Source organism: Dipodomys merriami, unplaced genomic scaffold (genome assembly GCF_024711535.1).
Source record: "Dipodomys merriami isolate MVZ:Mamm:240054 unplaced genomic scaffold, mDipMer1.0.p SCAF_3, whole genome shotgun sequence".
In the NCBI taxonomy this organism is placed as follows: Eukaryota; Metazoa; Chordata; class Mammalia; order Rodentia; family Heteromyidae; genus Dipodomys; species Dipodomys merriami.
Window position 1 is genome coordinate 81328965 of NW_027204492.1, and position 12248 is coordinate 81341212.

General features: G+C 48.7%; 1 protein-coding gene and 1 non-coding gene across 8 annotated transcripts; both read right to left on the minus strand.

Moving 5' to 3' along the window:
• Positions 1-360: 360 nt before the first annotated feature.
• Positions 361-11892, minus strand: Tro (trophinin). Of its 7 annotated transcripts, none has more exons than XM_070040383.1 (13): positions 11813-11892; positions 10417-10490; positions 8964-10133; positions 8230-8334; positions 8055-8118; positions 7748-7827; positions 7192-7283; positions 6019-6098; positions 5883-5925; positions 5416-5478; positions 4764-4878; positions 610-3617; positions 361-439 (listed from the first exon to the last, which is right to left on the minus strand). In XM_070040383.1, exons 2-12 carry the CDS (start codon positions 10459-10461, stop codon positions 621-623), a joined length of 4854 nt encoding a protein of 1617 aa, XP_069896484.1. In that variant the 5' UTR covers positions 10462-10490; positions 11813-11892; the 3' UTR covers positions 361-439; positions 610-620. The 7 variants fall into 7 exon arrangements, with proteins under 7 accessions (XP_069896484.1, XP_069896483.1, XP_069896487.1 ...); XM_070040382.1 differs by having other exon boundaries at positions 10417-10505; positions 11813-11891; XM_070040386.1 differs by having other exon boundaries at positions 11746-11831.
• Positions 5084-5211, minus strand: LOC138840588 (small nucleolar RNA SNORA11). Its single transcript, XR_011376148.1, has one exon. It is a non-coding gene; the product is annotated as a small nucleolar RNA SNORA11 (small nucleolar RNA).
• Positions 11893-12248: the final 356 nt, after the last annotated feature.

A 12248-nucleotide genomic window follows, 5' to 3' on the forward strand; every position in this document is an offset into this window, starting at 1 on the left:
GGTATTTGATGCTTTCACTCTACAAACTGAGCCACATCTCCAACCTGCCCCCAGGCTTCTCTTAACACTGAAAAAAAATCCCTGCCTTTTAGTCTAAAACTGGAACCCCACATTGTCCAAAGAGCTATGCTGCCCTCTAGCTCTTCTATAAAACCAAGGTGTCATTCAAAACTACCTTAAGCATAATAAAAGACAGAAACACTTCCAAATCATTTTGCAAATTTAATGTAACTCTGATACCAAAATATGACAGCACACAGGAAGCAAACAAGAAAGCAGGAACAGCAAACAGATTTTTTCAAAGTGTATCACCACTCTCAGCTGATTGGTAATAGCTGCTTAAACTGCTGTGCAGACAAAGATTCCAAGGCTGTAGCAGGGCTCCAGGGGAAAAACTGCTGCAACTCACTAGCAGAATACGTAAACGAGGAGAATAAATCTGAAAAACAAAAGCAAACAGGAACACATTTTAGTACCAAATGGATGGTTTGCTCATACTTCCTTGCTTTTGTTTTCCCACTCAACCCTCCTATCTCAGGGATACTTTTAACATCTCCCAGCTATTGTACCCATCCCCAGGGGCCCTGGCAAGGAGGGTATTGCAATTACCTGAAACCACACTAGCTGTAGGAGAAGCCACAGGCACCAAGGCTAGTGGCTCCACCGCCAAAGCCAGCACCGGTGCTTGGTCCACTGCCAAATCCAGCACTGGTGCTTGGTCCACCACTGAAGCCAGTGCTGCTGCTCAGTCCACCGCCGCCGAAGCCAGTACTGGTGTTCAGTCCACCACCAAAGCCAGCTCCAGAGCTTGTTCCACTGAAGCCAGTTCCAGTGCTTGGTCCACCACCAAAGCCACCAGTGCTTTGTCCACTGCAGAAGCCAGCACCAGAGCTTGGTCCACCACTAAAGCCAATAATAGAACTGGGTCCACTGCTGAAGTTGGTGCCAGTGCTTGGTTCACCAGTAAAGCCAGTGCTGGTGTTGGAACCACTGCCAAAGCCAATGATGGTACTCAGTCCTCTGTCGAAGCTGGCATTAGGCCCACCTCCAAAGCCATCGCCGGTGCTAAGGCCACCACCAAAGCCTGTACCAGTGCCAAGGGTGCTGCCAAAACCACCATTAGTACCCAGACCCAGTCCACCACCAAAGCCATCACTGGTGATCAGTCCACCAAAGCCAGCACTGGTACCCAGTCCACCACTGAATCCAGTACTGGTGCCCAGTCCTCCACCGAAGCCAGTGCTGGTGCTTAGTCCACCACTGAAGTCAGAATTGGTGCTCAGTCCACCACCAAAGCCAGCACTGGTGCTTAGTCCGCCACCAAAGCCAGTGCTGGTGCCTAGTGCACCACCGAAGCCAGTGCTGGTGCCTAGTGTAGCACTGAAGTCAGTACTGGTGCCCAGTCCACTACTAAAGTCAGAGCTGGTACTTAGCCCACCACCAAAGCCGGTGCTGGTGCCTAATGTACCACCAAAGCCAGCACTGGTGCCCAGGCCACCATCAAAGCCAGCGCTGGTGCCTAGGCTACCACTGAAACCCGCACTGGTGCCTAGGCCACCACCAAAGCCAGCGCTAGTACTCAGTCCACCTCCAAATCCAGCATTGCCAAAGCTGAAACCAGCACTGGTGCTGGGCCCATCACTGAAACTGGCACTGGTGGCACCACTAAAACAGGCACTGGTGCTGGGAGAGCCGCCGAAACACAGGTTGGTGTTAGATGCACTGCCAAAACAGAGGCTGGTGCTGGGTGACCCACCAAAACACAGGCTGGTGCTATGAGCTCCACCAAAGCTCACACTGGTGCTGGGAGTACTGCCAAAGCTAATTCTGTTGTTGGGAGTACCACCAAAGTCAGCAGTGGTACTAAGTGCCCCACTGAAACCAGCACTGGTGCTGAATACACCACCAAAGTCAGGGGTGGTGCTGGGTACACCACCAAAACTAGCACTGGTGCTGACAGCACCACCAAAGCCAGAACTGACACTGAGTGCTCCACCAAAGCCAGCACTATTGAGTGCTCCAGCAAAGCTGGCACTGGTGCTCACGGCACCACCAAAGCCAGCACTACTGAGTGCACCACCAAAGCTTGCACTGGTGCTGAGTGCTCCACCAAATCCAGTATTGGTGCTAACAGCACCACCAAAGCCAGTAGCACTACTGAGTGTACCACCAAAGCTAGCACTGGTGCTGCTAATGGCACTGCCAAAGCCAGCACTGTTGTTGAGTGCTCCACCAAAACCAGCACTGCTACTGAGTGCACTACCAAAGGTCACACTGGTGCTAGGAGAGCCACCAAAGCAGACGCTGGTGCTGAGTGTGCCACCAAAGTCAGAAGTGGTACTAGGAGAAGCACCAAAGGAGACACTGGTGCTGAGGGTGCCACCAAAACCAGTACTGGTGCTAGGAGTGCCACCAAAGCAGATACTGGTACTGAGTGTGCCACCAAAGCTGGCACCAGAGCTGGGAGAACCACCAAAGCAGACACTGGTGCTAAGTGTGCCTCCAAAGCCAGTGGTGGTGCTCAGTGCACCACTGAAGACAGTGCTTGTGGTGGGTGCACTTCCAAAGCTGGTGCTTGTGCTAAGTGCACTACTAAAGCCAGCTGTGGTGCCAAGTGTGCCTCCAAAGCCACTGCCGGCTCCATCACTGAAAGTGGCACTGGTACAAGGGCTACCACCAAAACTAATACTGGCTCCACCACTGAAACTGGTGCTGGTACTTGGTGCACCACCAAAGCTGATGCTGGCTGCACTGCTATAACTAGTGCTAGTGCTTGGTGGACCACCAAAGCTAATATTGGCCCCACCACTGAAACTAGTGCTATTGCTTGGTGCTCCACCAAAACTAATGCTGGCTCCGCCACTGAAACTAGTAGTAGTGCTGGGTGCACCACCAAAGCTAATGCTGGCTGTGCTGCTGAAGCTGGTACTGGTGCTTGGTGCTCCACCAAAGCTAATGCTGGTTCCACCACTGAAACTAGTGACAGTAGTGGGTGATCCACCAAAGCTAATGCTGGCTGTGTTGCAAAAGCTGGCATTGGTACTGGGTGTGCCACCAAAGCTAATACTGGCTCCACCACTGAAACTAGTGCTAGTGTTAGGTGCACCACCAAAGCTAATACTGGCTGCACTGCTAAAGTTGGCACCAGTGCTGGGTGTGCCACCAAAGCTTATGCTAGCTGCACTGCTGAAGCTGGCACTAGAGCTTGGTGCACCACCAAAGGTAATACCAGCTCCACCACCAAAGCCCCCACTGGGACTGGGGCTGCCACTGAAGCTAATACTAGCAGCATCACTGAAGCTACCCCTGGGGCTAGCTCCTTGGCTGAAGTCAACATTGCTGGTGGCATCTGAATTTTCCTGGGTTCTGGCCTCAATTTCAAATGAAAATCGGCTCCAGGCCTGAGCGTCATCACCTAACTCTTCCCTTGTTAGGCAGTCGATATCCATGTCATCCCAATTCCAGGGCCCAGCCACAGCTTCCTCTCCAATCCCCATCTGGGCTCTTGCCTCAGCCCTGGCCTCAGCCTCAGCCACAGCTACAGCTGCAGCTTGCACTTCCATCTCCACTGCCTCCCGGTACTGAGCAGCCCAGTCTTTGGGGTCCTTCTTCTGTACCTGAAATGGAAATGACAACCATTTAATAGGAAATAGTCTTTGTAATTATATATGAGGCGTCTCTATTATGGTATCTGTATAAAATTAATAGCAATTTTTTAAAACTCTTATTCATTGAAGCTTCTGTAATAGGTCAGTCCTGAGATCTAATTTCAGCTCTGATAACTTAGGTGTTATATGAACTTGTACAAGTTTTAAGTAATCTCACTAGGCTCAAATGGTGTGTGTGTGTGTGTGTGTGTGTGTGTGTGTGTGTGTGTGTGTGTGTGTGTGTGTGTGTGTGTGTGTGTGTGTGTGTGTGTGTGTGTGTGTGTGTGTGTGTGTGTGTGTGTGTGTGTGTGTGTATGTGTGTGTGTGTCAAGGCTACCTATTGCTCTACCACTTGAGCCACAGCTCCAAATTCCAGCTTTTTGGTGTTAACTGGAGATGAGTCTCAATGACTTTCCTGCACAGAGTGGCTTGAAATTATGATCCTCAGATCTCAGCCTCCCGAATAGTTACAAATTTAGGGGTAAGCCACCAGCACCTGGCTTCAGATATCTTTTACAGTATGTGAAATGACTGCTGTTTGTATTCCCTACCCCAAATCAGCATGTTAAATATTTAACCTCCACAACGATTGTATTTTCAAAGTGAGGTGAGATGGGGCCTTTTATAGAGGTAATTCCACTTAAGGCAAAAGGATTCATGTCCTTGTAATATAAGACACCAGAGAGCTTGGACTCATTGTTTGCCATGAGAGGGCACAACATAAAAGAAACTTGCCTAAAACCTAGAACTATAACCAGAAACTGACTGCTAGGTAATGATCTGACATTCTCAGCATCCTGTATTATGAGATAATTAATTTCTTCTTTCTAAACCATTCAGTTTCTGGTATTTTGCAATGGCAGCCTAAACTGATTAATATCAACTATGAAAAATGAATGATACATTATAAAGTATGTATCTGACAGTGTTCCGTATTAATGAGGCTTTATGCCTCTGTGTGTGTGTGTGTGTGTGTGTGTGTGTGTGTGTGTGTGTGTGTGTGTGTACATACATACACAGCTGGCTACCATGTACCTTTCTAACACAACATAGAGCCTGCCTCAGCCAGGGGGTAACCCAGCTCCTTACCATGCTAAGGCTCAGGCAGCGCATTACCTTGCACGCAAACTTGAGGACTTTCATCTTGCTAGTCTCATGGTAAGAGCGCAGGCCCCAGAAGAATTCATATTCAGGTGGTCTGCTGTTTGGGACCCTTTTGTATTCCAGGTACCTTTGAAAAAAGAAACAAAAAGTTGCTTCTAACTAAGAAAATCCTACTTAAACACTAAGCTCCAAATAGCAACCTCCAAAAATTCTGAACAGCCTATGGAACCTTAAAGATTCCCAAGACTAACATTCTCATATATATAATCTTGGTCTTGGTCTCTAAGACTGAGACATTTTCCAGCGGTCCTGTGCAATAGTTACTTGGATGCAGATAGAGGGTCTGGTGGCAGAAGAAGGCCAGTGTGTCCTGCTGCCAAAAGGAGTAACCCCAGATTCTGGTTGAATATGTTATAAACAGAGGAGCCAGTCTTCAAGTTTCCTGCTCTGAGCATACCCCACTGCATAGGCCTTTTGTTTGGTATATAGCCTAGTCCTGGACAGGTCCAGGAAATTTAGACAAAACTCAAGTCTAGGACACAGGACAACCATCACTTTAAAGACAATGTGAGAAATGAAAGGTACTGGTTATACACTTTCTGAACCAGTCCAGCATACATCCAGAATATTTCACAGGAAGATAAAGCTTCCAAACACCACTTACTTCTGCTTCACGAACTCGTCTGTGATGAGCTTCCTCACTTCCCCAAAAAGTGAATGTCTCACCCTGGCAATGGTTAAAAAACAAAACAAAACAAAACAAAAAACAACCAATGAACACAGAACGAACTGCTTGGATGAGGGCAGAAGCAATTCCCAACATGGAAGAGACCTCTCTAGCACATGGGGCAGTGTCAACGAAGCGAAGAAAGTAGTAAAAGCACATAGCCACTAGAAGCAAACAGCAGAAGCCAGGTGGCTTTGTCAGGGATTCCTGAAGGTCTACCTTACACCTTATCTTAAAACAGAGGACATGATGAAGAAAAGAAGCAAGAGTTCAGACCAATTTCCCCATCCACCCAGGTCAGAAACCCCACCCGCACCACACAACACCAAGCTGATACAATCCTGAGATCGTCCTCTCTTGCCAAAGGACAACACGGACAGCAAGCGCTGAGAGCCCAATCATACCCAGGGCGCAGCCCCAACTTGCGCAGCACCTCCCAGATGACAGCTGCAAGGGGAGGCAAGAGGAAACAGGGACAGAAAATGAGCATGTGGAATTCAGACCACAGTCACCCATTCAGCTGCATGCCCAGCCACTCACCCTCACTGGCCTTGTTGCCATTCATAAAAATGACACTCAGAATCACCATGAGGAGGCCCAGCTTAGGTGTGTCCTTAGTCCTAAAGAGAATAATAAGATAAAAACAAAATTTATATCTAGAAGTCATTTGCAAGATACACAAGCCAGTTTACTAGTGCTGTTCTTATTCCTCAGATATGGGAGAACTCTGCCCAGCCTATGCTTCCAGTTCCCTGGGACCCAAGGTAAAGGAACCAAGGTCTCTGATTCAGTAGAGGGAAAAACATATCCTAACTCAAGAAAACAGAAGAACACCTGTTAAAACCAGTCAATGTGGGTCCTTGTTTTTCCAGAGCTCACAGACCTGACAGACTTCTAGTCAGAGCCTGTGATATTACTACCTCTCAAGCATCACAGTACATGTACATGTACATGTACACACACACACACACACACACACACACACACACACACACACACACACACACACACACACACACACACACACAGAAGCTCTCTCTCCCCTTAGAGCTCCATTCTATGTAGGCCAGGCAAGACACTCAATAGGAACAGACAAGTAACAACAGGCATGCTTGCCTGGGAAGCTTCTGAAAAGAAGAGAAACCTTACAGCAGGAATTCTACATCCTAGGCTCCTATATCCTTCAGTCAATCATAATCAGGCACCACTACTATATACAGGGTTCAACTCAGCAGAAGAAGCTGGGGCAGGAGCAAGCCTACCTGCCTTCCTTCTTCCTTCTCGCCTTTCCCTTTCCCTTTCCCTCTCCTCTCCTTCCCTTCTTTCTTCCCTCCCTCACTCCCCCATCCTTCCCGATTTTTGGTGGGGTTTTTTGGTCATGGGGCTTAAACTCAGGGCCTGGGTGCTGTCCCTAAGTTTTTTTTGCTCAAAACTATAGCTGGACCACTTGAGCCACAGCTCTACTTCTAGCTTTTTGGTGGTTAAATGCAGATAAGAGTCTCATAGACTTTTCTGCCCAGGTAGCTTTAAACCATGATCCTCTGACCTCAAGCATCTTGAGTAGCTAGAATTACAGGCGTAAGCTATCAGCATCCAGCTAAGGGGCAAGCCCTGTCTTTCCTGACCCTCTAAGAGGATGTAGGAAGAGAGACAAGGGTTTCATACTATGGATAAAAGAAGTCCACCTTCCACCCCAGCACCTTCCCAGCTTACGTTCCCAGTATGCCTGCAGAGGATTCTTGAGTGCTGATAAGAATATACAAGCTATTTTGCTTATCAATTTCCTTCAGATTGACTCGGAACATCTGCCAAGTAAAAGAATAGCTTTATAAGATCACAAAATCAGCTTCCCAGGTATTCTTTAGGTCCCCCATGTACCTAAGGGTTTTGCATGTATGAGTCAGTGTGACTGTGTGTAAAGCATGAAGCTAAGTATTTGGCACACAGTAAATAATAACAAATTATTACCATCATCAACCTCATCTTTGTTTATTGGGAATCCAGGGAGAATTAGAGGTGATCATCTGAAACACGGGAGAGGAAGTGTGCAGCAACAGCAGACAGAAGCCATAAGCTAGGGGCTGAGATCTGAGCTGTGTTGTCACCACTGGCTTCTTGTTTGACCTATGGCTGATCTATACCCCTCCATAGGTCAGCTGTGCCCAAGTGCACAGCAATAGGGATGTATTAGTAGTTCTCTTTGGTCACTGTACACCTAGTTCATTCATGGCCTCCCCAATGTGCCCATCCCCCAGGGCTTCTCCATCACCTTCTCCAGAGCATAGCTTGCTCGTTCAATGATCTCTGGGAAATATTCCTCATATTCTTGGATGACATCCTTCAGCATATCTGCAGGAAAGGAAAGGTAGGAGAAGCTGGTCTGAGTATAGACCATAGAGCCGCAACCTTTTGCCAGCCCTGTGGGGTCAGTACAGACAAACTTGTGATCTGGGTTAATGAGCGATGTCAGCAATAATGAAGTGGTGACAGGAAAGAAGGTGGTCCTCTAAAGGAGAATGGTTCTCCTTAGACTATGGGGGAAAAAGAGAGCTCAAGGGAGATTGGCAGGATACTACCTGAGCGCTTGATGGGAATCTTTGTCTGGTCCTTAACCAACAGGTATTTCACCAACTTATTTGCCTGAGAAAAGAGAAACAGATAAGAATATATCAATATATTGGCAGGAAACTTCAAAGAATGACAAAAGGGGAAGGGAAGAAGAACAGCAACGAGGCAACATTGGATTCTTACCCTTTCTTGTAAAATGGCCACATCTCGGGGTGGTGGAGGCCTCCGACCCCATGGGATCCGCCTATAATTATTGCCACTTTTCTCTTCTCCATTTGAATGCTTAGACTATCATCAGAAAAAAGGGGGGGTGAAAAAGAGGCTGGATCCTTCCTCTCTCATCCAGAAGTCCCCTGAAGACTTCTCCTGTAGTGGGCTCTGACCCTGTCATTGGCCATGGAGTCCTCAGCTTCTCTTTCCTTTTTTTTCCTTTTCATTCCCCTGCTAGGGCAGAAGCAACCCAAGAGCAGGGCCTGGGGTTCCTTTTATTTCTTTGGCCACCACTAGACTGTGCTAGCCATACATCTTGGATGAGTCATATCACTTCTCAATGACTTGAATTTCTCATCTATAAAACTGGATATATATTTCTAAGACAGTAGGGAGTTGCTTTCAAGACATAAGGAAGGACATGACCTATGTAAATGTAACAACACAAACCCTATTACATGGTAACAACTGTGTAATTTAAGGTGAGTTACATACAAGCTGTAGCTAAGTATATAGACATCTTACTTCCCTACCAATCTGTGAACAACAAGACACATTGTTTCTCTTTTCTTCTCAGCAGCTCTATATCTGAAGATAGAGACTAGCTCAGAGTAAAAAGGTTTAGTAAATATTCATAGAAAAATAATGAGCAAGCTAAAGGGATAGGAATAGAGAGCATCATAAAAGGATGATGTCACAGATCTTACCTTTCGGTTCCTCTTGCCTCGAGTCCTAGTCGTGGGCTCCAAACTCAAGTGAGCCAGATAGTCATCTGCCAAGGCCTGGACAGCAGCTGCAACCTGAGTCTCAAGGGCACTTATACTGGTCTGAGAGGTAGCCATCTTGGCCTGAGCCCCTTGATCAGCAATTTGAGGCTGTTCAGTTGCCCGAGACTTAGTGGCAGCCTTTCGGGCCCTAGATCCTCTCCTGATCCGCACAGTAACAGACAGGGCATGATTTGAGACCATCTGAATGGCAGATGGGGCCTCAGAGATCTCCGAGGCAGAACTAGAGCCCTTATTGGCAACCTTCTTGCCCTTAGGTTTTTTGGGCCGGAGAGCTGCTGAGGCCTCAACCTGTTTGCTAACTGCCTCCATGGCATGTGGAGCCTCTAGATGCTCAGCATCAGTATTTGTTGCCCTAGCATTTGTCTTCTTGGCTTTTGACGCTTTCTTGGTTCGAATGGAGGCTGCTGTGGCCTGGATATTGGCTGTCTCATTGGCAATTTGGCCTTGGGGAGTAACTGTGTGGGTGGTACTTGGAGCCAGTGAGATCTCAGTGGCACAAGCTGCGGCCTTACTGGCAGCCTTCTTAGCCTTGGAAGGTTTCTTAGGCTTGGTGGAGGCTGTCAAGGCCAGGGAATTGGCTGACTCATTGGCAACTGGAGCCTGGATAGTCTGGGAAGTGACTGGTACATTTAGTGCCTTCAAGGGTGACTTAACCTGTGGAGTGACACCCTCACTGCCAATGAGAGATTGGGAGCCTTGAGATGCCTTGGGACTAACTCTCTTTGTCTTATTGACTTTCTTAGGCTGAGCAGTGAGGGATGAAGCCTGAATATTGGCTGCCTCGGCAGTAGCTGAAGCCTGGCTGATCTGGGTTAGGATTGGCAAGTTTAAAGTCTGCAAAGTTATTTGGGGCTTGTTGGTTGCAATCTCATTGGAAGATGGAACTGGAGGGGCAGCAGGTGTGGTCTTATTAATAGCCTTAACAGAGGTCTTCTTGGTCTTGCTTTTCTTAGGCCGGCTGGCAACAGGTGGATCCTTAGTTGCTGCCAACAGGGTATGCATCAACAAAACATTGTCCTCTTCTGTATTTTCAGTGTGTGCATCTGGAGAGAAGGGAAGCCCCAGGCTCCCAGGGGGAGGCAGAGGGCCCTACATACTTAGGATTATGTTCTCCAGGCCATCGGACCACCCTACACCCACCCCTTTCCATGAAGTCCTCCCCTTATTCTGAGGAGTATTTGATTGCAATTGGAAGGGAAAGAGGAAGGGAGCAAAGGATAGAGTTAGGCAGGACTTCCTCTCCTTCCCCCCAACCATGCAAACATAGGTGAGGCAGGGAATTAGGCAACTACACAATGGTAGTGGCCTTAAGAGCGGTAGGTGAACTCAGGATGGGGGTAGATGGCCTGCTGAAAATGTAGAGAAGTCTCACCTGGAATGTGGGCATCCTATAACCGTAATCATTTCTTCTATCCATCTTTCTGGGAAGCCAAGTGAGAGCTGAGTCTAAAGTAAATAGACCTGAGTTAAGGAAGAAGGAGGGAGAGATGATATGATGATAAGATTTGCCTAACCTGAATGCAGAGGAAGGGTCTCACCTAACCTGGAGTCCCAAATCTTCCAGCTCCTGGGTCCTCATACCTAGAAACTCAGGACATCTGGTTTCTGAGCCTCAGCTCCTTCTGCTTCCAAGATGGCAACTCGGTTCTACACCACTACCCGCATCTACAAACGCCCCCTTCGGCACCGCAACATGATGGTGCGCATGCGCACCAAAAAGAGCTCCCGCCCCCTCCCCCCTCAGGCCCACTGCTTTCCCAAGAGCTGGCTCACCGAGACACTCAGTGCGCATGCGCCATGATGGACTCGACTCTGACCATCTCATTCCCACAAATGCTCCCTAGCTTTCCTAGCAACAAAACATCTCAGTCCCACCCCCCTCCTAGCTGCATCACATCTCCGACCAACCCTTCCCCCAACACCCGCCCCCTCCCTCTGCTCTGCAGTACAGCTTCGCACCGCCCCTTCCCCAACACCGCCACCTCTTCTCTGCGGTACAGCCACGCCCCGCCCCTTTTCGACTTGCCCTCTCCCGCGGCTCTGCAGTACTTCTCCGCACCTCCCCTTCTCTTAATAAGCCCCCTCCCCCCAGTCTGCAGTACGTCTCCGCACCGCCCCTTCCCCAACACGGCTCCCCCTTTCCACGTCTGCAAGTGCCTGGGCCCGCCCTTTCTGCAACATGGATACCCCACCTCCAAATCCAACAAAATTAACCTTCTGTGTAGTCCCTGCCCTCGAACCTTAACAGGTTCTGTCCCTTCTCTTTTCAAACCAGAAATCAACCGGATCGTGGCCTTTTCTTTCTCCCTTCTGAACCAGGTCCTATCGTGGCCGCTTAAAGAGTCTGCTCCTCCTTTCTCGGTCCCAATACCTCCTTCCTATAGCCCAAACCTGGGCCGGTCCGTTCTCCAGCCTTAACGGGGTCCTGCTGTCTCCGATCTCCCACCCGAATTGGCCCCTCCTCCCTTTCTTGCTATTGCCCGAACGGCTTCTTGATCTTTCCTTTCCAACTAGATCTGCATCCCTCCTTTCTACCGCCAGAACCCAGTCCAGACCTTTCGGTGGCCCGGAGGAAATTCCGCCCCCTCCTTTCTCCCGTGAAAATCGGATACATGCACAGCTAAACACGACCAGGTCGTCGTGGTCAGATCCCGAATCCCCAAAAGGTTTTCAAACCTTAAAACCATATGGCGTCAGGCACCTCAAAGCTGCAGCCTGGAAGCCTCCACCCGCCAAAGTCTTCACTGAATCAGAACGCTTCAGCTCACCTCGTCCTCGGGAGTCCGGACAGCGTCTGCTCTCTCACTGCTTCTCCTCAGGTCTGAGCCTGTTCCTCCCCCCACCTCCCTGGCCGGAAGTGGTCCTCCCTCTTTCCGCCTCCAGAGGGGGTCTCAGTTCCTGCTGGCCTGCCCCCTCCCCCTCGCTACCTCCAACTTTCCATTCCCCACATAGTACCTCCTCTTTACTGTCCTTCACTCAGCAGTCACTCCCTCCTCTTCTCCATTTGATTTATTTCCCATCCTACATTCCCGTTCCTATTTCATTCTCGTTTTCCTCCCAAAGGTAACATACTCTTCAGAGTTCCCACTCAAGTTCTTCCAACAAACCCATCTCTCAACATTAATTACAGTCTTTAAAAAAAAATGTGTCATCCTCAGTACATAGATTCTTACAGTATGAATCTCGACATCTTTCCCACAGGAG